General features: G+C 43.7%; 1 protein-coding gene across 1 annotated transcript; it reads right to left on the bottom strand.

The window, feature by feature from the left end:
* Positions 1–14,598: 14,598 nt before the first annotated feature.
* Positions 14,599–24,333, bottom strand: LOC120061465 (minor histocompatibility antigen H13-like). The gene is made up of 12 exons (XM_039011294.1): positions 23,974–24,333; positions 21,992–22,090; positions 21,651–21,733; positions 21,455–21,543; positions 21,268–21,353; positions 20,603–20,728; positions 20,203–20,260; positions 18,771–18,854; positions 18,559–18,595; positions 18,371–18,473; positions 18,174–18,259; positions 14,599–15,961 (listed from the first exon to the last, which is right to left on the bottom strand). Exons 1-12 carry the CDS (start codon positions 24,199–24,201, stop codon positions 15,883–15,885), a joined length of 1,158 nt encoding a protein of 385 aa, XP_038867222.1. The 5' UTR covers positions 24,202–24,333; the 3' UTR covers positions 14,599–15,882.
* Between the last annotated feature and the right edge of the window lie 52 nt (positions 24,334–24,385).

A 24,385-nucleotide genomic window follows, 5' to 3' on the forward strand; every position in this document is an offset into this window, starting at 1 on the left:
TGTTGGAGTGTTCCCCTGGCGATCTGTAAATGATGTCTGAGTGTTGGAGTGTTCCCCTGGCGATCTGTAAATGATGTCTGAGTGTTGGAGTGTGCCCCTGGCTATCTGTAAATGATGTCTGAGTGTTGGAGTGTTCCCCTGGCGATCTGTAAATTATGTCTGAGTGTTGGAGTGTTCCCCTGGCGATCTGTAAATTATGTCTGAGTGTTGGAGTGTTCCCCTGGCGATCTGTAAATGATGTCTGAGTGTTGGAGTGTTCCCCTGGCGATCTGTAAATGATGTCTGAGTGTTGGAGTGTTCCCCTGGCGATCTGTAAATTATGTCTGAGTGTTGGAGTGTTCCCCTGGCGATCTGTAAATGATGTCTGAGTGTTGGAGTGTTCCCCTGGCGATCTGTAAATTATGTCTGAGTGTTGGAGTGTTCCCCTGGCGATCTGTAAATGATGTCTGAGTGTTGGAGTGTTCCCCTGACTGTCTGTAAATTATGTCTGAGTGTTGGAGTGTTCCCCTGGCTAAGAAACAAGAAAATGGTGCCGTATGGTTTGCTTAATATAAGGAATTTGAAATTATTTAAACTTTTACTTTTGATACTTAAGTATATTTTAGTAGAGACATTTACTTTTGATACATAAGTATATTTAAAACCAAATACTTTTATACTTTTACTCAAGTTGTATTTTACTGGGTGACTTTCCCTTTTTCTTGAGTCATTTTCAATTAAGATTTGTTTACTTTTAATCAAGTTTGACAATTGGGTACTTTTTCCACCACTGACAGCTTGTGATGAGTGATCGGCTTTAAGATGGACTATGATATATCTACCCATTCAGCTTCCTCTCTGCATTCTCAATTACGCTTCTCTTCTTTCACTTTACTCCCCTCTTCATGCTTATAATGACTCTCTCTCTCTCCTCTCCTCTCTCTTTCCTGTCCTTAGTTTCTGTTTTGGCTATGGTCAAATGAAACGGAAGCCCCTGGCGTCTCAGAAGCTCTCTCTGGCTAATCCCCTTGACTAAGAGGACACATTTCGGTAAACAGAATTGGGTCACAAGACATAAAGAGGCAAATGTTCACCAATTACATCATAGCATTTCCTGTAAGAGAGTGAAAGAGAGAGAGGGGGTGGTGTGTGTGCTTGACAGTGGGGGTGTAGGGGAGAGGGAGTTGTTGTGCCCCTGCTCCCGTTTCTGTGGAGATTTCTTTGACGATTTCGTGAGAAAAAGACATGTTGGAACAGAATGAAGTATTTCACATGGTTCTCTCTTCACCCCCTCGCCCTCTTCCTCTTTCCCAATCCCCCCTCCACTATCTTCCCCTTTCTCTCTTTTCTCGTGTATCTCTCTCTCGTCTCTCTCCCCGATCCCTCTCCCTCATCTCTCCATTTCAAACTGATTAACAGGGTAACGTGTATCTCTCTCCCTCATCTCTCCATTTCAAACTGATTAACAGGGTAACGTGTATCTCTCTCTCTCCATTTCAAACTGATTAACAGGGTAACGTGTATCTCTCATCTCTCCATTTCAGACTGATTAACAGGGTAACGTGTATCTCTCATCTCTCCATTTCAAACTGATTAACAGGGTAACGTGTATCTCTCATCTCTCCATGTCAAACTGATTAAAAGGGTAACGTGTATCTCTCTCTCTCTCCATTTCAAACTGATTAACAGGGTAACGTGTATCTCTCATCTCTCCATTTCAAACTGATTAACAGGGTAACGTGTATCTCTCATCTCTCCTCTCTCCATTTCAAACTGATTAACAGGGTAACGTGTATCTCTCATCTCTCCATTTCAAACTGATTAACAGGGTAACGTGTATCTCTCATCTCTCCTCTCTCCATTTCAAACTGATTAACAGGGTAACGTGTATCTCTCATCTCTCCATTTCAAACTGATTAACAGGGTAACGTGTATCTCTCATCTCTCCATTTCAAACTGATTAACAGGGTAACGTGTATCTCTCTCTCTCTCCATTTCAAACTGATTAACAGGGTAACGTGTATCTCTCATCTCTCCATTTCAAACTGATTAACAGGGTAACGTGTATCTCTCATCTCTCCATTTCAAACTGATTAACAGGGTAACGTGTATCTCTCATCTCTCCATTTCAAACTGATTAACAGGGTAACATGTATCTCTCTCCCTCTCCATTTCAAACTGATTAACAGGGTAACGTGTATCTCTCATCTCTCCATTTCAAACTGATTAACAGGGTAACGTGTATCTCTCATCTCTCCATTTCAAACTGATTAACAGGGTAACGTGTATCTCTCATCTCTCCATTTCAAACTGATTAACAGGGTAACATGTATCTCTCTCCCTCTCCATTTCAAACTGATTAACAGGGTAACGTGTATCTCTCTCCCTCATCTCTCCATTTCAAACTGATTAACAGGGTAACGTGTATCTCTCTCTCTCCATTTCAAACTGATTAACAGGGTAACGTGTATCTCTCATCTCTCCTCTCTCCATTTCAAACTGATTAACAGGGTAACGTGTATCTCTCATCTCTCCATTTCAAACTGATTAACAGGGTAACGTGTATCTCTCATCTCTCCATTTCAAACTGATTAACAGGGTAACGTGTATCTCTCATCTCTCCATTTGAAACTGATTAACAGGGTAACATGTATCTCTCTCCCTCATCTCTCCATTTCAAACTGATTAACAGGGTAACGTGTATCTCTCTCCCTCTCCATTTCAAACTGATTAACAGGGTAACGTGTATCTCTCTCCCTCATCTCTCCATTTCAAACTGATTAACAGGGTAACATGTATCTCTCATCTCTCCATTTCAAACTGATTAACAGGGTAACATGTATCTCTCTCCCTCTCCATTTCAAACTGATTAACAGGGTAACGTGTATCTCTCTCCCTCATCTCTCCATTTCAAACTGATTAACAGGGTAACGTGTATCTCTCGTCTCTCCATTTCAAACTGATTAACAGGGTAACGTGTATCCATCTCCCTCATCTAACAGGGTAACATGTATCTCTCTCCCTCTCCATTTCAAACTGATTAACAGGGTAACGTGTATCTCTCTCCCTCATCTCTCCATTTCAAACTGATTAACAGGGTAACGTGTATCTCTCTCATCTCTCCATGTCAAACTGATTAACAGGGTAACGTGTATCTCTCTCCCTCATCTCTCCATTTCAAACTGATTAACAGGGTAACGTGTATCTCTCATCTCTCCTCTCTCCATTTCAAACTGATTAACAGGGTACGTGTATCTCTCATCTCTCCATTTCAAACTGATTAACAGGGTACGTGTATCTCTCATCTCTCCATTTCAAACTGATTAACAGGGTACGTGTATCTCTCATCTCTCCATTTCAAACTGATTAACAGGGTTACGTGTATCTCTCTCTCTCTCCATTTCAAACTGATTAACAGGGTAACGTGTATCTCTCTCTCTCCATTTCAAACTGATTAACAGGGTAACGTGTATCTCTCATCTCTCCATTTCAAACTGATTAACAGGGTAACGTGTATCTCTCATCTCTCCATTTCAAACTGATTAACAGGGTAACGTGTATCTCTCTCTCTCCATTTCAAACTGATTAACAGGGTAACGTGTATCTCTCATCTCTCCATTTCAAACTGATTAACAGGGTAAAGTGTATCTCTCATCTCTCCATTTCAAACTGATTAACAGGGTAACGTGTATCTCTCATCTCTCCATTTCAAACTGATTAACAGGGTAAAGTGTATCTCTCTCTCTCCATTTCAAACTGATTAACAGGGTAACGTGTATCTTTCATCTCTCCATTTCAAACTGATTAACAGGGTAACGTGTATCTTTCATCTCTCCATTTCAAACTGATTAACAGGGTAACGTGTATCTCTCATCTCTCCATTTCAAACTGATTAACAAGGTAACGTGTATCTCTGATCTCTCCATTTCAAACTGATTAACAGGGTAACGTGTATCTTTCATCTCTCCATTTCAAACTGATTAACAGGGTAACGTGTATCTTTCATCTCTCCATTTCAAACTGATTAACAGGGTAACGTGTATCTCTCATCTCTCCATTTCAAACTGATTAACAAGGTAACGTGTATCTTTCATCTCTCCATTTCAAACTGATTAACAGGGTAACGTGTATCTCTCTCTCTCCATTTCAAACTGATTAACAGGGTAACGTGTATCTCTCATCTCTCCATTTCAAACTGATTAACAGGGTAACGTGTATCTCTCATCTCTCCATTTCAAACTGATTAACAGGGTAACGTGTATCTCTCTCTCTCCATTTCAAACTGATTAACAGGGTAACGTGTATCTCTCTCTCTCCATTTCAAACTGATTAACAGGGTAACGTGTATCTCTCTCCCTCATCTCTCCATTTCAAACTGATTAACAGGGTAACGTGTATCTCTCTCCCTCATCTCTCCATTTCAAACTGATTAACAGGGTAACGTGTATCTCTCATCTCTCCATTTCAAACTGATTAACAGGGTAACGTGTATCTCTCTCCCTCATCTCTCCATTTCAGACTGATTAACAGGGTAACGTGTATCTCTCCTCTCTCCATTTCAAACTGATTAACAGGGTAACGTGTATCTCTCATCTCTCCATTTCAAACTGATTAACAGGGTAACGTGTATCTCTCATCTCTCCATTTCAAACTGATTAACAGGGTAACGTGTATCTCTCATCTCTCCATTTCAAACTGATTAACAGGGTAACGTGTATCTCTCATCTCTCCATTTCAAACTGATTAACAGGGTAACGTGTATCTCTCATCTCTCCATTTCAAACTGATTAACAGGGTAACGTGTATCTCTCATCTCTCCTCTCTCCATTTCAAACTGATTAACAGGGTAACGTGTATCTCTCTCATCTCTCCATTTCAAACTGATTAACAGGGTAACGTGTATCTCTCATCTCTCCATTTCAAACTGATTAACAGGGTAACGTGTATCTCTCATCTCTCCATTTCAAACTGATTAACAGGGTAACGTGTATCTCTCTCCCTCATCTCTCCATTTCAAACTGATTAACAGGGTAACATGTATCTCTCATCTCTCCATTTCAAACTGATTAACAGGGTAACGTGTATCTCTCTCCCTCTCCATTTCAAACTGATTAACAGGGTAACGTGTATCTCTCTCCCTCATCTCTCCATTTCAAACTGATTAACAGGGTAACGTGTATCTCTCCCTCATCTCTCCATTTCAAACTGATTAACAGGGTAACATGTATCTCTCTCCCTCTCCATTTCAAACTGATTAACAGGGTAACGTGTATCTCTCTCTCTCCATTTCAAACTGATTAACAGGGTAACATGTATCTCTCTCCCTCTCCATTTCAAACTGATTAACAGGGTAACGTGTATCTCTCTCCCTCTCCATTTCAAACTGATTAACAGGGTAACATGTATCTCTCTCCCTCTCCATTTCAAACTGATTAACAGGGTAACATGTATCTCTCTCCCTCTCCATTTCAAACTGATTAACAGGGTAACATGTATCTCTCTCCCTCATCTCTCCATTTCAAACTGATTAACAGGGTAACATGTATCTCTCTCCCTCATCTCTCCATTTCAAACTGATTAACAGGGTAACGTGTATCTCTCTCCCTCATCTCTCCATTTCAAACTGATTAACAGGGTAACATGTATCTCTCTCCCTCTCCATTTCAAACTGATTAACAGGGTAACATGTATCTCTCATCTCTCCATTTCAAACTGATTAACAGTGTAACATGTATCTCTCTCCCTCTCCATTTCAAACTGATTAACAGGGTACGTGTATCTCTCATCTCTCCATTTCAAACTGATTAACAGGGTAACGTGTATCTCTCATCTCTCCATTTCAAACTGATTAACAGGGTAACGTGTATCTCTCATCTCTCCATTTCAAACTGATTAACAGGGTAACGTGTATCTCTCATCTCTCCATTTCAAACTGATTAACAGGGTAACGTGTATCTCTCATCTCTCCATTTCAAACTGATTAACAGGGTAACGTGTATCTCTCATCTCTCCATTTCAAACTGATTAACAGGGTAACGTGTATCTCTCATCTCTCCATTTCAAACTGATTAACAGGGTAACGTGTATCTCTCATCTCTCCTCTCTCCATTTCAAACTGATTAACAGGGTAACGTGTATCTCTCATCTCTCCATTTCAAACTGATTAACAGGGTAACGTGTATCTCTCTCTCTCCATTTCAAACTGATTAACAGGGTAACGTGTATCTCTCATCTCTCCATTTCAAACTGATTAACAGGGTAACATGTATCTCTCTCCCTCTCCATTTCAAACTGATTAACAGGGTAACGTGTATCTCTCATCTCTCCATTTCAAACTGATTAACAGGGTAACGTGTATCTCTCATCTCTCCATTTCAAACTGATTAACAGGGTAACGTGTATCTCTCATCTCTCCATTTCAAACTGATTAACAGGGTAACGTGTATCTCTCTCCCTCTCCATTTCAAACTGATTAACAGGGTAACGTGTATCTCTCATCTCTCCATTTCAAACTGATTAACAGGGTAACATGTATCTCTCCCTCTCCATTTCAAACTGATTAACAGGGTAACGTGTATCTCTCTCTCTCCATTTCAAACTGATTAACAGGGTAACGTGTATCTCTCATCTCTCCATTTCAAACTGATTAACAGGGTAATGTGTATCTCTCATCTCTCCATTTCAAACTGATTAACAGGGTAACGTGTATCTCTCTCTCTCCATTTCAAACTGATTAACAGGGTAACGTGTATCTCTCATCTCTCCATTTCAGACTGATTAACAGGGTAACGTGTATCTCTCATCTCTCCATTTCAAACTGATTAACAGGGTAACGTGTATCTCTCATCTCTCCATTTCAAACTGATTAACAGGGTAACGTGTATCTCTCATCTCTCCATTTCAAACTGATTAACAGGGTAATGTGTATCTCTCATCTCTCCATTTCAAACTGATTAACAGGGTAACGTGTATCTCTCTCCCTCATCTCTCCATTTCAAACTGATTAACAGGGTAACGTGTATCTCTCCCTCATCTCTCCATTTCAAACTGATTAACAGGGTAACGTGTATCTCTCATCTCTCCATTTCAAACTGATTAACAGGGTAACGTGTATCTCTCATCTCTCCATTTCAAACTGATTAACAGGGTAACGTGTATCTCTCTCTCTCCATTTCAAACTGATTAACAGGGTAACATGTATCTCTCTCCCTCTCCATTTCAAACTGATTAACAGGGTAACGTGTATCTCTCTCATCTCTCCATTTGAAACTGATTAACAGGGTAACGTGTATCCATCTCCCTCATCTCTCCATTTCAAACTGATTAACAGGGTAACGTGTATCTCTCTCCCTCATCTCTCCATTTCAAACTGATTAACAGGGTAACGTGTATCTCTCTCATCTCTCCATTTCAAACTGATTAACAGGGTAACGTGTATCTCTCTCCCTCATCTCTCCATTTCAAACTGATTAACAGGGTAACGTGTATCTCTCTCCCACATCTCACCATTTCAAACTGATTAACAGGGTAACGTGATCTCTCATCTCTCCATTTCAAACTGATTAACAGGGCAACGTGTATCTCTCTCCCTCATCTCTCCATTTCAAACTGATTAACAGGGTAACGTGTATCTCTCATCTCTCCATTTCAAACTGATTAACAGGGTAACGTGTATCTCTCATCTCTCCCTTTCAAACTGATTAACAGGGCAACTTGTTTCTCTCTCTCCTGGCTGGAGGAGATTCCACAGGAAGCCATGATGTGACCCAGCAGTGGGCCATGAGCCTGTTCTGGCCTGACCTGTTCTGGCCATGAGCCTGTTCTGGCCTGACCTTTTCTGGCCTGACCTGTTCTGGCCATGAGCCTGTTCTGGCCTGACCTGTTCTGGCCTGACCTTTTCTGGCCTAGCCTGTTCTGGCCTGACCTATTCTGGCCATGAGCCTGTTCTGGCCTGACCTGTTCTGGCCATGAGCCTGTTCTGGCCTGACCTGTTCTGGCCATGAGCCTGTTCTGGCCTGACCTGTTCTGGCCTGACCTGTTCTGGCCATGAGCCTGTTCTGGCCTGACCTGTTCTGGCCTGACCTGTTCTGGCCTGACCTGTTCTGGCCATGAGCCTGTTCTGGCCATGAGCCTGTTCTGGCCTGACCTGTTCTGGCCTGACCTGTTCTGGCCATGAGCCTGTTCTGGCCTGACCTGTTCTGGCCATGAGCCTGTTCTGGCCATGAGCCTGTTCTGCCCTGACCTGTTCTGGCCTGACCTGTTCTGGCCTGACCTGTTCTGGCCATGAGCCTGTTCTGGCCTGACCTGTTCTGGCCATGAGCCTGTTCTGGCCATGAGCCTGTTCTGCCCTGACCTGTTCTGGCCATGAGCCTGTTCTGGCCTGACCTGTTCTGGCCATGAGCCTGTTCTGGCTTGACCTGTTCTGGCCTGACCTGTTCTGGCCATGAGCCTGTTCTGGCCTGACCTGTTCTGGCCTGGTTGAACCTCCTCCTCCAACTTGTTGGAGGAACACTGTGACCCGTCGCACAGACAGGAGATTAGTTTCCAGGCCTGAATCTGGGGCTGGTCTGCTCCAAGCCAGGAGACTGCATTAGGCCATGTCTGGGAGGATGTCAGCTGACACATGGACCCTGTATCTGTCACTGTCGTTAGCCACCAGTCCTGAAGAGTGAGCAACGTGACATGGTGCTATCTGGAGGATCTTGACACTGATGTAAGTTCAAAATGTCTTCCCCACACACACACGTTTCAGTAGCAGCTGGTTTTGATAATGATAATAAAGTGGTTGTAAAGATGACATAAATATGACATGCTAATGGCAATGTCAAGCTGCTCTGTGCATACATAAGTCATCAGAGAGAGGTGGATCTGACGTTTTGTTTTTCCTTATCAATCATACAAGGCTCACTCCAATCCACCAGCTGGGAAAACTAAGCACACACTGTTCAAAATAATTGTATAAGTTTGTTCTTTTTTCTTAGTGAACCCACCAGCTGTAGAACTATAAATCAAGAGTTTAAAAACACCAATTATTATTTTTCTGCAAAGGATGACTGTTGAACTGTTGAACATAGCCAGTAACTGTAAATTAAAATGTTGACCAAAAATAGAACAGTGCGGCATGAATATTGACTATGGCTTTACCACTTGACTGGTTAATAGACCTCCCCTGTGTGACCTATGACCACCCCTACTCTCAGTGGTCAGCTAGGGGCAGGGGGTTGAGGGTGGGCCGGTGGGGGTGGTGAGGGATCAGAATAGATCAAAATGAGGTTACCAAGAGAGAGAGAGAGACCAAGTCACTAGGCAACACCCTGACGACGCGCTGGGGCTAATACATGCCATTTTTTTAGGGGGCATGACACGGCCCGAGAGTAGGGTCCCTCTCCCTCCCAGTGGGCCCCATCAGAAGCACACCTGCATCGGGAGTGGGGGTCTCAGCACAAAGACAGCCTGGAACATAGAGCAGCTCCACTACAGAGCCCCTAAGAGGAGAAGATACAGCAACAGACAGCGAAAAGGAAGAAAGTTCTAGCTTTGAAACCTGACCCCTGACCCCTCCACACACACACACGCGGTGTAGTGCATTGTTGCTGCGGCCTTACTACAGCACCATAGTCATAACAGCTGTCTCGTGTTGTATTCCTCTCTAAGTGTGTGTGTGTAGGTGTGTGTTCTTAGATCATGTTTCCCCGGCCACAACGTTCAGGCCTCTCTGTAGTGGCTTCAGTCTCACCACACAGGCCCGGGGACATGGTTTGCCTGTTGTCATGACACTGGGACTTGGTGCAGAGTGAATGCTGGGAACTGGTTTGCATCTCGGGACTCAGCAAACACAGCGGGGCAGAGACCCGTGACCACCAGAGGAAGTCCACCCAACCCCCCCACCCACATACATACATACACGTCAGATATTAACTGAAGGAATACAATTTGACATTTGAATCATTTAGCAGATGGTCTTATCCAGAACAACTTAGAGTTGGTGCATTCATCTTAAAGTACATTTTCCACAATAAATCAGCATGGGCAAGTCTGATAATACCTTTTTACTGTATCAGTGAGACTAGCCTATATAATGTACATCTCAAGCCTGAGGTGTGGTAAAGAGGGTATCAAGTATGTATTATGTCCTCAATGATGATAATACATCCTCATTTCCTATCTACAGGTAATATCTTCAGCTTCCTGTCTGTCCACAGAGATCACTGTGATTCATAATGTACTTCCCCCTCACAGACACTGACGTGATCAATTCCAGATGTAGCTGGCATGTTTTATTAGCGGCTGGACGGCAGACAATAGGTCATTACCTCGGACTCTTCTCTTCTCTCTCAAACAGCTGGACGGCAGACAATAGGTCATTACCTCAGACTCTTCTCTTCTCTCTCAAACAGCTGGACAGCAGACAATAGGTCATTACCTCAGACTCTTCTCTTCTCTCTCAAACAGCTGGACAGCAGACAATAGGTCTTTACCTCAGACTCTTCTCTTCTCTCTCAAACAGCTGAACGGCAGACAATAGGTCAATACCTCAGACTCTTTTCTCTCTCAAACAGCTGGACGGCAGACAATAGGTCTTAACCTCAGACTCTTCTCTTTTCTCTCTCAAACAGCTGGACGGCAGACAATAGGTCATTACCTCAGACTATTCTCTTCTCTCTCAAACAGCTGGACGGTAGACAATAGGTCATTACCTCAGACTCTTCTCTTCTCTCTCAAACAGCTGAACGGTAGACAATAGGTCATTACCTCAGACTCTTCTCTTCTCTCTCAAACAGCTGGACGGCAGACAATAGGTCATTACCTCGGACTCTTCTCTGCTCTCTCAAACAGCTGGACGGCAGACAATAGGTCATTACCTCAGACTCTTCTCTTCTCTCTCAAACAGCTGGACGGCAGACAATAGGTCATTACCTCAGACTCTTCTCTTCTCTCTCAAACAGCTGGACAGCAGACAATAGGTCTTTACCTCAGACTCTTCTCTTCTCTCTCAAACAGCTGGACAGCAGACAATAGGTCTTTACCTCAGACTCTTCTCTTCTCTCTCAAACAGCTGGACGGCAGACAATAGGTCATTACCTCAGACTCTTCTCTTCTCTCTCAAACAGCTGGACAGCAGACAATAGGTCTTTACCTCAGACTCTTCTCTTCTCTCTCAAACAGCTGGACGGCAGACAATAGGTCTTTACCTCAGACTCTTCTCTTCTCTCTCAAACAGCTGGACGGCAGACAATAGGTCATTACCTCAGACTCTTCTCTCTCAAACAGCTGGACAGCAGACAATAGGTCATTACCTCAGACTCTTCTCTTCTCTCTCAAACAGCTGGACGGCAGACAATAGGTCATTACCTCAAGACTTCTCTTCTCTCTCAGTATCCCCTAGCTACCAGACTGTCTCCACTCAGTAGCCCCTCACCACCAGATTGACTGGAAGGGGGTGTTTGACTGTATAATCAGAATCACTTTTAGTCAACAAGGACATTTACATATACCCAGAATTAGATTTGGCGAAATGGTGCTGCTACAGTCAATAGAATCAACAAAGAATATAGACAATAAACAGAACACACAATAGATACTCATCGTTATCACCCTTAGTAACAGCAGAACTAGCAGCAGTCAACTGATGTGACAAGAGTCACAAAGACCGGTTACACAACAACTTCATATTAGTTTCCTTCTAATCTGAACTATTAGGAGTCCTGGGCAACATTCCTAGAGTTTCTCTCAAATGTTAACAGTGTAATGAATCTATCTAGAGGATGGGAGTGTGACTAACACAATGAAACAGAAGGATGAATCTGGGCTCCTGCAGAGACATTTCCTCCTCTGTCTCCTCTTCTGTACTCTTATCTCACGGCTCAGTTGTAGAGTGAACCACTACACCCCCTTGTGGCATCTTTTTAATCTACAACCACTTATAAATTCCTACAACCCTTGAGACAATTTATCCTTTAACACTTTGCTTTAGGAGGGGCATCACAGTAATTCCTTCACACCTCACTATCCAAGACACCAGATGTGTGGTTTCATAAATTCTCTCTAAGGTTGTTTGTCTGTCTGCATGTCTGTTTATCAGTCTGTCTGGGCGGCAGGCATGGGGCCAGTAACCAAAAGGCTGGTGGTTTTGAATCCCGAGCCATAATGTGAAAAATCCGTTGTGTCCTTGACCGTCGTGTCGTCAAACAGGGAGTATAGAAGGGTGCTAAGCACACATCCATGTGGGATGGAGGGGTCAGCGTGGTGGAGGTGTTGTTGCCTACTCTCACCACCAGGGGTCGGCCCATCAGGAATTCCCCCGTCCAGCGGTGTAGTGAACAGACTGAGGCGCTTGCAAGCACAGCTGCAGCTGGAGTTTTTTTTTTAGAAGCAACACTACAGCGCCTTTGGAAAGTATTCAGACCCCTTGACTTTTTCCACATTTTGTTAAGTTACACCCTTCTTTCTAAAATTGAAGTCCTCTTCAATCTACACACAAAACCCCATGACAAAGTGAACACAATACCCCATGACAAAGTGAACACAAAACCCCATGACAAAGTGAACACAATACCCAATGACAAAGTGAACACAAAACCCCATCACAAAGTGAACACAATACCCAATGACAAAGTGAAAACAGCTTCTGACATTTTAGCAAATGTATATTAAAAACACCTTTTTTTTTACATAAGTATTCAGAACCTTTTCTATGAGACTCAAAATTGAGCTCAGGTGCTTAACATACTGCTTGATTAGTTGGGCTCAAGCTTGCTGTACAACATTAAAACCCATTCAGTCGGTCTACAAACTGCCTGATAGGAAGCCCAATAGCCATCATCACTGTTACATCCTCAGAAAGAATGAGCTCCTGAGTTGGAAAAATCTTGTGCAATACACCAACGCATGTCTTGTATTCAAGATCCTAAATGGCCAGTCTCCTCACCTTCCACTCAGTACTTTTGTTAAACAGAAAACCCAAACATATGGCAGCAGATCCACAAGGTCTGCCATGAGAGGTGACTGTACAGTTCCCTTAAGGAAAAGCACCTTAAGTCAATCTGCTTTCTCTGTGAGAGCTTCCCATAATGTGTGTCTGATGGCAGTGTATTCCAGACATAACTGCACCACCTATCACACCTTCACAAAAAACACGAAGACATGGCTGAAGGCCAATCAGATGTGAACATAATCCCTAGTTGTGTATTGCTGCTTTCCATGTTGTCTGTAGCTCATGAGGTGTGGAAACGCTCTTGCTTTTATGGATTTTGTCTTGTTGCTTTTTGTGCTATGTTGCTCGTCTGTATGCTACATCTTGCTTGTCCTATGTTGCTCTGCGTGTGCTCACTGATCGTGTGTATTGTTATTGTAATTGTTTTTAATAACCTGCCCAGGGACTGCGGTTGAAAATTAGTCGGCTGGCTAAAACCGTCACTTTACTTAAACGTTGATTAATGTGCACTGTCCCTGTAAAAATAAAAACTCAAACTCAGGTGCATCCTGTTTCCATCGATCAGCCTTGAGATGTTTCAACAACATGATTGTACATGATTTGGAACGGCACACACCTGTCTATATAAAGGTCCCACAGTTGACAGTGCATGTCAGAGTAAAAACCAAGCCATGAGGTCAAAGGAATTGTCCGTAGAGCTTCGAGACAGGATTGTGTCAAGGCACAGCAAACAGAAATCGGGGCCATGGTCAGGGAGGTGACAAAGAGCCCGATGGTCACACAGAGCTCCTCTGTGGAGAGATGGGAGAACCTTCCAGAAGGACAACTATCTCTGCAGCACTCCACCAATCAGGCCTTTATGGTAGAGTGGCCAGACAGAAGCCACTCCTCAGTAAAAAAGCACAACAGCCCACTTGGAGTTTGCCAAAAGGCAAACCATGAGAAACAAGATTCTCTGGCCTGATGAAACCCAGATTGAACTATTTGGCCTGACTGCCAAGCATCACATCTGGAGGAAACCTGGCACCATCCCTACAGTGAAGCATGGTGGTGACAGCATCATGCTGTGGGGATGTTTTTCAGCGGTAGGGAATGGGAGACTAGTCAGGATTGAGGCAAAGATGAACAGAGCAAAGTACAGAGATCCTTGATGAAAACCTGCTCTGGAGTGCTCAAGAACTAAGACGGAGGCGAAGGTTCACCTTCCAAGACAACGCAGGAATAGCTTCGGACAAGTCTCTGTCCTTGAGTGGCCCAGCCAGAGCCCGGACTTGAACCCGATTAAACATCTCGAGAGACCTGAAAATAGCTGTGCAGCAACGCTCCCCATCCGACCTGACAGAACTTGATGTGCAGAGAAGGTAAGCTTGTAGTGTCATACCCAAGACTCGATGCTGCAACCACTGCCAAAGGTCCTTCAACAAAGTACTGAGTAAAGGGTCTGAATACTTATGTAAATGTGACATCAGTTATTTATAAAATTAGCAAACATTTCTTTTAAAAAATGTCATTATGGGGCATTATGTAGATATATTTTTTTAAAATAAGTCTGTAACCTAAAATGTAGAAAAAGTCAACCCTCCTACAGCCCAGAATGCACTTAACTGTAGAATTTATTCTAAATAACCAGAAAAACCCATGTGTGGGTGTCTACTTCAGTACAAAACTAAAGACCTACACATTGGTTATGCTTCTCTACGGTGATATACACCAACATTTATTGAAAATAAAAATAGATATCAGCTCATAAACAAAGGCTCATAATAAACTTTGAATTACACAAGTAGAATAGGAGAAAAAAAAAGTATATTTATTGGAAACGATAGCAGGGTTACTGAACTTCACCAGGCAGAGCATGATCTTCACCTAAACACATTACTACAGAATTGCTCAATCTTAAATCCCTAACATGAAAAAGCCCCCCCCCCCCCCCCCCTTCTATCTGGGCCTGAAACACACTGCTCCATTCTGCAAAAGGACAGAACTTATACATAATCAAAGCCGCACAATCCCAACCTAAAGCAAGAGGAATCATTTGATCCCCTGGGTCTCCTCTCTCCTAGGAGATATGGTTCTGTCGACACGGTCTCCGTCTGCAGGTACCTCTCAGTCACTGCACAGGACATAACCCACTTCTATACTAATACATTATTTCCATACAACAGACTCATCTGATTAGATATGACTGAGTATGGCGGAGTATGACTCTCAGAAATCTCATTGTGTCATAGCAAATGTCCATACAAATATCAAAATGTGATATCATGATTGCACAGTTTAGTTACTTCCTGAAATAAGCTGATCTGAATTCTAAGCTATTATTACCGTTACACTGGTCAACAAGTCAGGCGGCATGTAATTACATGCACTACCAAATTGGCACAATTATACCTTGAGAATGGTAGGTATTTAGGCCTACTTCCAGGCCAGAGGACAGTAGCAAAGGTGAAGTTCCTTCTAAAGCATGTGTATGACAATCGTAGACTCATCTCCAGCCTCCTTCACATCGTCCAATGATGTTTCATTCTCGATGAGGAAGGGATTCCTATAGCAAACCAAGACTGGACAGAAACCAAACTAAACCACCGTTATCTGAGACTCCGAGAGCAATTTCTAAAATGTTCAGCTTCCTGTGATCTCAGATTTACCCAAAAAGAAAATAGTAAAGCATATGAGTTTAAAATACTGGCGAATCAAATGAAATAGAAACAAGAAATATCATATGAGAATGCAAAAGGGAAAGGAATACAAAACAAGGAAAACATAGGCACCAAAAAGCTGTTTTACAAAACACTTAAACTACAACATTTCCCAATGTTATAACAGATATTTAATACAAATGATCCACTTCCATGTACAGCACAGAACTCCTGGGAAACATGAACACCCTTCTAGGATGTGTATAGAGAGGAGGGCTGCTGTGAACGTGGTGCCAGAGAGTGATGGACGACCTTGTAGGACCTTTGTCGTCATTTGTCTTTTTTCTCAACCTGTGTAGTCTCTTCTTTAGCAGCAGCAGCAGCATCTTCAGCAGACACTTCCTCATACCTGTCAGAGGGGCAGAAAATAAAAAATGTTTTTACAGACACTTCCTCATACCTGTCAGAGGGGTGGAAAATAAAACATGTTTTTACAGAGACCAGGAAAGACAGGATGAACAAAACGTTGATTTCACTAAGGCACAATGCACGGCACAATTTATTCCAAATTAACATGCTACGTGCTGATACCAAAAAACAACCAATGGGAGAGGAGTGATGATTCCAATGCTGGCCCGGGACTCCGACAAATAGATAAGACACGTCTTAGCGGCAGCCCTTGAGATGACTTAAGGGGTATCTGAATCAGACTCAACCAAAGAAACGCACAATACTTGAGAAGATAAAAAGGGTTGGGTTTAAATGTCTGGACCAGACAGGGCCTGGTTAACTAAAAGGGTTGGGTATAAATGTCTGGACCAGACAGGGCCTGGTTAACTAAAAAGGGTTGGGTTTAAATGTCTGGACCAGACAGGGCCTGGTTAACTAAAAAGGGTTGGGTTTAAATGTCTGGACCAGACAGGGCCTGGTTTACTAAAAGGGTTGGGTTTAAATGTCTGGACCAGACAGGGCCTGGTTAACTAAAAGGGTTGGGTTTAAATGTCTGGACCAGACAGGGCCTGGTTTACTAAAAGGAGACAGAGGGAGACTGAAAGCCAGGGTTGATGACAGGGGTGGCAGGACAGGAGAGTGGGAAAGGGAGACGTGGGGAGTACCTGCCTGGGAGAGAGGTGGTGGGTGCTCTGCCCAGCCAGACTGAACACAGAGGAGAAGTAAACAGAGAATGAGTGAATATAAAGTTTGTCTAGTCCGAGACACAAGCAGTGAGAGACAGGAACCAGTCAAAAGTACACTGACAAGGCAGGTTGTCAGTTGGTACGAAGCCTTGGCACTGTCACCTTTGACACCCAGGTCTCTTAGCCTCTATCCACATATTGTGCCACCCCAAGGTCACATGTTACCATGGTGATTATCAAGCAAGGACACATTGCTGGCGGGAGAGGTTTGGGGAATGTTTCTTCTCCTTCACCAGCCCAGTCCCAGCACAGGTGGTTGCCCCAGCTGAGTGTCTAAGCACTATTATTTTGGCTAGCAGGCAGCAGTCACCCCTCCACAGCCACAGGGCTGAGAGTAGGGGCTAGCAGGTAGCATTTACCCCTCCACAGCCACAGGACAGAGTAGGGACTAGCGAGCAGCAGTCACCCCTCCACAGCCACAGGACTGAGAGTAGGGGCTAGCAGGCAGCAGTCACCCCTCCACAGCCACAGGGCTGAGAGTAGGGGCTAGCAGGCAGCAGTCACCCCTCCACAGCCACAGGGCTGAGAGTAGGGGCTAGCGAGCAGCAGTCACCCCTCCACAGCCACAGGACTGAGAGTAGGGGCTAGCAGGGAGCAGTCACCCCTCCACAGCCACAGGGCTGAGAGTAGGGGCTAGCAGGCAGCAGTCACCCCTCCACAGCCACAGGGTTGAGAGTAGGGGCTAGCAGGTAGCAGTCACCCCTCCACAGCCACAGGGTTGAGAGTAGGGGCTAGCAGGCAGCAGTCACCCCTCCACAGCCACAGGGATGAGAGTAGGGGCTAGCAGGCAGCAGTCACCCCTCCACAGCCACAGGGCTGAGAGTAGGGGCTAGCAGGCAGCAGTCACCCCTCCACAGCCACAGGGTTCAGAGTAGGGGCTAGCAGGCAGCAGTCACCCCTCCACAGCCACAGGGATAAGAGTAGGGGCTAACAGGCCAAGGCCCTGAACCAGTAGGAGCATTTACATAAACACACAATACTCCAAGCAGCACTGGGTGAGAAGAATGATATCAAATCAAATTGTATTTGTCACATGCGCCGAATACCACAGGTGTAGACCTTACAGTGTACTGCTTACTTACAAGCCCTTAACCAAAAAGGCTTTAAGAAATGAAAAAATAAAAGTGTGCAGTAAGAAATTTAAAATAAAATATATCGTTGTAATCATGTAAATGATCTTTGAGTCTGGAGGAACAGTTGTATGATGAGTGAAGATAGTATCTCCGTCTCCATGCTAAATGATCTTGGAGAGACAGATCATTTGTCAAGCTAAGAGACAGGCAACCAATAGCGCCATCTGGTGCTGCATGGTGAATGACTTGATTTGAAACAGACTAAATGTTCACTAGCACTGGTGATGAGGCTGACGCGTGAGCTTGGCTGGTTAAAGAAATGCCAGGATGGAAACAGGGAAGGTGCTATTACCTGAACATCTCAGTCAGTTCTCCTTTCAACAGAGCTACAACCACTGGGAATCCAATACAGACTGGGACCAGGTACAGCAAGGCAGGCTGGGAAGGAAGAGAGAGACAAGACAACCAGTTGGTACCAGCCAAGTCGACATAAAGGTGACCCTTTGACCTGCATGTCATTAGTGTGACCTGGGAATCAGTGCCTCTCACCTGGGCGTGTTTGAAGGTATGCATGACCCAGATGGTCAGGCCCAGGCCAAAGATGTAGGCCAGGAAGCTGGTGTGGAAGTAGGTCCTGGTGTTCTTCTTCAGACTGGAGGGAGCAGAGACAGAACATTACACATGACAGGTAGGGAGAGGGAGGATATGGGCCATGATAGAAAAGAGTTAGAGCTCACCTGACATCAAAGCGGAGAAGTAAAGCAATGAAGATACCTGAAAAATAACATGTTATATTAACATTAACAGAGTGGTCAGAGCTATCAGAATAAAATAAGGTGTACTGGAGGTGGATCTAATACTGAAGAACTACCATTACCTAGTGGATGTGACAAGCCAATTTGTATGTAAAATTAGACGCTACTATTGAGGGAAGAGAATGTTTACTTGCCTGGAATGACAATATCTCCCAGGCCCAGCATTGCAAATTGACTGGCGCCCAGACCCTTCTCCAGCAGGTCCTGGGGAAACACCACTGAGATGGACAGAAGAGAAGGGGGAGAGAGAGGAAGAAATCGCTGTCACCGTGTCGTCAGATGTGATCTGATTAGAGACCAATAGAGCACACACACAGTACCTGGCATGAGTATTAAAATGGCGCTGAATGTACAGCAGATGTTTTAAGGGCTCCTGACCAATTCGACCATTTTGTCTGCTTTTCCCCGCTGATTTTAGCTTTATTTGGACCTAATGTTTCAGCCAGTGTTGCCTCACAAAAAAAGAGCTTCTGGACTTCACCAACTTTGAATTTGGATGAAGATTTCTACTTCAACGAGTCGAAGGCACAGGACATACGGTTCACCCCGGACCAGGCTCTAATCCCGACACTCGGAAGAGAAAGAAGGCAATATAAAGGCAGATGTAAGCACAAGAGAGGTGGTGTGCATGTCTGTTAACAGCTGGTGCGCAATCGCTAATATTAAGGATGCCTCAAGGTTCTGCCGTCCCGAGTTAGAATACCTCATGATAAGCTGTAGACCATACTAAGACCATACTATTTACCAAGAGAGTTATCTATATATTTTCATAGCCGTCTATTAACCGCCACAAATAGATGCGGTCACTGAGAGCACACTCAAGAAAACGCTCATCCAGAGGCGGCGCTCCTAGAGGCCAGTACGGTAATTTAATGCAAAACAACTGAAATCCGTCTGACCTAAATTCTACCAGCAAAAAATGACTCTCGATCACCTTTGCTTCACACAGAGACGCATACAAAGCTCTCCCTCGATTTGGCCAATCTGATCATAACTCCATCCTCCTGATTCCTGCATACAAACAAAATCTTAAACAGGAAGTACCAGTGATGCGCCCAATACGGAAGTGTTCCAAAGAAACGGATGCTAAGATACAGGACTGTTTCCCTAACACAGACTAGAATATTATTCTAAGGACTCATCCGATGGCATTGAGTTTACCACATCAGTCACCGGCTTCTTTAGTCTGTCGACGACATCATCCCCACAGTGACCGTACATACAGATTACCTCGTACCCCTGCACATTAACTTGGGACTGGTACCCCTTGTATATATACAGCCAAGTTATCGCTACTCATCGTGTATCTATTATTACACGTAACATTTTTTTCTGTTACTTCCCTTCTCTCTGCATTGCTGGGAAGGGCCCGTAAGTAAGCATTTCACTTAGTCCACACCTTTGGTTTGATAGATGCAGCTTTTCACAGGCAGTCTAACTAAAAGTGAAGTGTATGGCTTCAGACATTTACATAACATCCGTTAAAGTTAAACATTAAATACTGTCTATAAAATACTGACTGCAATGACTTTACAAAAAATAAAAAAATAAAGTCCCTTTACTCACACTTAATGGGTGCCTCGAACGACTTGGCCACAGTAACCATGACATTGGTGCCAAATACCTACAGGGATAACGGTTGTGTTTATTCAAGTGAGTCAATACACCCAGCTTAACGCTTTGACAGGCCCGAGAGGTTTACTACAAAGCAGAATCAATGAGTTAGCCATCTACCTTGTTTCAACATTTGGATATCTATCAATCGAAATATTTAAGATAAACTTGAAATTGGCATGGTCTAATTGACTCAACCAAAAACACATACCAAAGTTCAGCTTTCTTAATGACCCTGAACATCAATAGTTGTTTATCAAAGTAGCTGGATAACTCATTGATCCTGCTTTGTAGTAAACCCCGCTGGGCTATAACCTGGTAGTACAGTATTGGGGTGATGTGGTAGACTTACCCAGAAGACATCATAAACAAACAGCCCCCCCAGCAGGATGCAGCCAGTACTGATGTTGTTCAGGTGCAGAAGCTCCACCCCATTCAGGGCGAACGCCAGGCCAAAGAGGTTGTTGGCAATCCAGTGCTGGGAAGAACCAAAGAACACATGTTCAAAGAAGAACCAAAGAACACATGTTCAAAGAAGAACCAAAGAACACATGTTCAAAGAAGAACCAAAGAACACATGTTCAAAGAAGAACCAAAGAACACATGTTCAAAGAAGAACCAAAGAACACATGTTCAAAGAAGAACCAAAGAACACATGTTCAAAGAAGAACATGTTCAAAGAACAACCAAAGAACACATGTTCAAAGAAGAACCAAAGAACACATGTTCAAAGAAGAACCAAAGAACACATGTTCAAAGAAGAATATACACAACACCCACACAGACAGAAGACTAGGAACCATATGTGAAATGTATGCACACATGACTAGGTCGCTTTGGATACAATAGTTTGCTAAATGGCATATAGAAATAATATACGAAGACAAACTCAGATGAACACAACCACAAGAGTATTAAACTGGAGGGAATTTTCTAGGACTAACTATAGGCTTACACCATTACCCTCAAAAAGGCTAAAAACACACACATCCTTAATATACTGTCATTTTAACTGACCTTCTTGAGGATGTACCAGACCCCAACCACAGTGCTGATGACCAGACAGATCATGTCCTTGGTGTCAAACTCATAGTTGACAATCTCTGTTGGAGGGAGGGTAATCAGTGACATATTAAAACACACGTGCTTTTACAGTGTATTAACCATATTACTGCTTCTAGCGCTCATTCCGTTTCCGCCTCACCTTCTTTGGTCTCTCCCGAGCCCTGAGTGAAGAGCAGCTGGTACTGCTTGATGGGAATGTTAGCAGGGAAGATCCTGTTCATGAAGGGACTAATGGACAGATGGGGGGGGCAGAAATGATGTTGAGACTTTCAGGCTATATCCAATGTCATAAAGTGAAAGGAGAAGCTAATAAAGTGATGAAACAAAGCTCTCACCTCATTGTATGAGACAGTGCCAAAATCCCCAGGACAAAGAAATACATTGACAGCAGCAAGTTGATGTACTCTTGAGAGAAAACCTATGATTGAAACAAAACCAATTTAGGACTACTCCACTTACACAGCACTAGTCTCGCTCACTTTAAAATCAGAGAGCTGAAAAAGGGAACACAGTAAAAGGGAAAAAGGGAGTACAGTAAAGCAGAGGTACAGCGTATGTGGGAGATTGTTGGAGTGAATAGCAGTAGATTACTACACTGTAATACTGCAGGAAATGATTCAGGACAAAAACAAGTGATGCAGGGAGGAGGGGGGGGGGGGGGGGTGATGATGCTCACTTTGAAGAAAAGATAGAGGCCGAAAAGGGTGCAGCTGGCAATGATGGGGAACCGTGCAGCATCTCTGCCTGTGATGGTCTCTGGCATGTCTGAGGAGTTCTGAGGAGAGAGAAACAAAGGTTGATTTGAGTGGACAAGCATAAGCAGCAGGCTTCCTAAGTTCCTTCAAAACACACTAAATAATCAATATGCAAAGGGTTTTTTGGGGGGGACACTTTTTTTGGGGTCGCCTATGTCCAATGTGTAGAAAAGCCGTAACTTAGCTTTAAAAACAGCTAAATGGTGTCTCTGCGGCGGCCAACAGGAGGGCCTACCACCCATGAGCCCCATTTTGAATCCGGAAAAAAATGCACATTGCTAAAGTTCCACTTCAAAAGAGAAAGCACTAGAATTGATTGTTTAAAGAGACCATCTTTGTTTCATCACATCACAGACTAATTCATCACAAAATAAGTAGTTAGGTGACTGACAAACTCAGGCAGGTCATATGTTCGTGTCCCACTAGAGATAGGCCTAACTGAATGAAATGAGCAAATCTGCACAGGGAATATAATTAAAGCAAGGAACAAGACAGGACTGCAACGGGCGAGCGATTAATCCCATCCAACTCTAAAGACCTCATCTCCAGTAAAATACTAGAGGCCTTTAACTTATCACCATCTGTGCCAGTTTCTTCTTGAGCACAGTCATTGACCCTTATCAGCGTACACCCACCCCGTTCAGTGGGATTCTGGTCCAGGGGCCTTAACCTGTACACCAAACAGACCCACATGCTCATTGATTATGGGCAAAGCAGGACAATGAGGCCCACACCTTGACACTCGGTGCCTAATAACCAGAATGATTTCACACACACAGATGGGAAACATACACGCATAGCGACACTGTCATGACGCATCTTCCAGATTGCCACGAACAATGTGTCAGAATAATAAAAATATCTGACTGTTCTGATCATCAGTTCTAATACTCACTCTGTACTCATAATCGCAACCATTTTCTCCAGCAACCTAAGGACGAAATAAGTGCACAGAAAGTCATTAGCGGAGTATATTTAAAGGGTATAGTAAGTAATCTATAGTAAGCGCAAGGCGAGATTCTGGATGAGGCAGCAACCAACCACAATTCAACACCACACATGAAACGCTCTTTAGCAGAGTGCAAGTTAGTTAACCACACCACCAGAAAAGTAGCTAGTTTAGTTTCACGCCACTCAAGAAGCCTGTCCTCTCTAATCGGTCATGTCATCAGACAACCAGGTCGTGCATCATCGGTTTCCGTCCACCCACCGACTGAAAGACCAGAAGTGATGGCAGTAAGGACACGTGTAGTTAAGAGAATCAAACTAGGATTAGCATATTCCTACTATACATTGAGCACAGGGGCCTTAGAGAATTTTTTAAAAGACTAGCTAGAATTTAACTTTGAAACAATGTTAGCAGACTTCATGTTATCTAAACCTATCCCGATTATACACACGCCAAAACAAAATGCTCTGAACCTTGTACACATCTCAATCACCTGCTACAAGACTTGTCAGTAACACCCTCCTGGCTGAAATGATTCGAAAACATCTCGCGAACTAGCTCAATGTCATGATAAAAAAAAATATATTGGCTACTATCAACAATAAACTAATCTAGTTAGCTAGGTGAGTAAACTACCAGGCAAATAAGATGAACATATGGTGCACTGATAGCCCCAGTCAAGGCATGCCAGTCATTCACTGTAGTTACCTAGCCATGATTAGATAACTGGCTGGCTAGTTACATCATACTGGTCTGGATACACAAACACTGATTGTGGAATGTGAGTGACAGCTGGCTAGTGTTTCACGATACGTGTGCACTGGACAGACTGACAGGGGAATGAGGATCATTGCCTCTGTTTATGGCCCAACAGTTAGCTAACAGTGGGAACCTAGCTAGCTGAGTAAACTACCTAGGTACTTACTTGTAAAATTGCATTCATGTTAACATTACCTTGCTTTTGCCGCAGCTGACGGACCGCAGTGCACCGAAGAAGATGGGCAACAGGGCCATGAACACAAGGCTGCCATATGCCAGTGCTGTTCCCTCCGGTGTCGCCACAAACTTGGCCACTGTCGCGTTGACAGCGTCGGTACCATTTGAGTCGGTTACATTCAGTCCGTCCAGAGCGGGAGGTGAAGTTTCGCTAGGTAAGACCGATCCTTGATTAACATCGGCCATGTTTGCAAGTTGTCCACCAACCCAACGGAGTCGTGTACGCTATTTGCCTGCTATCAAGACAGCTCGTTTCTACTAATGTTGGATTCTCCTTTGCTAAGGCCACGTTTCCTAACTCTGGCAATCGACAAGCCTCTTCCTTGTTTGTTCACTTGTCAATATCGTTTCAAACCCGTACTTACTGCCG

This window comes from Salvelinus namaycush, chromosome 16, assembly GCF_016432855.1.
Source record: "Salvelinus namaycush isolate Seneca chromosome 16, SaNama_1.0, whole genome shotgun sequence".
Classification (NCBI taxonomy): domain Eukaryota; kingdom Metazoa; phylum Chordata; class Actinopteri; order Salmoniformes; family Salmonidae; genus Salvelinus; species Salvelinus namaycush.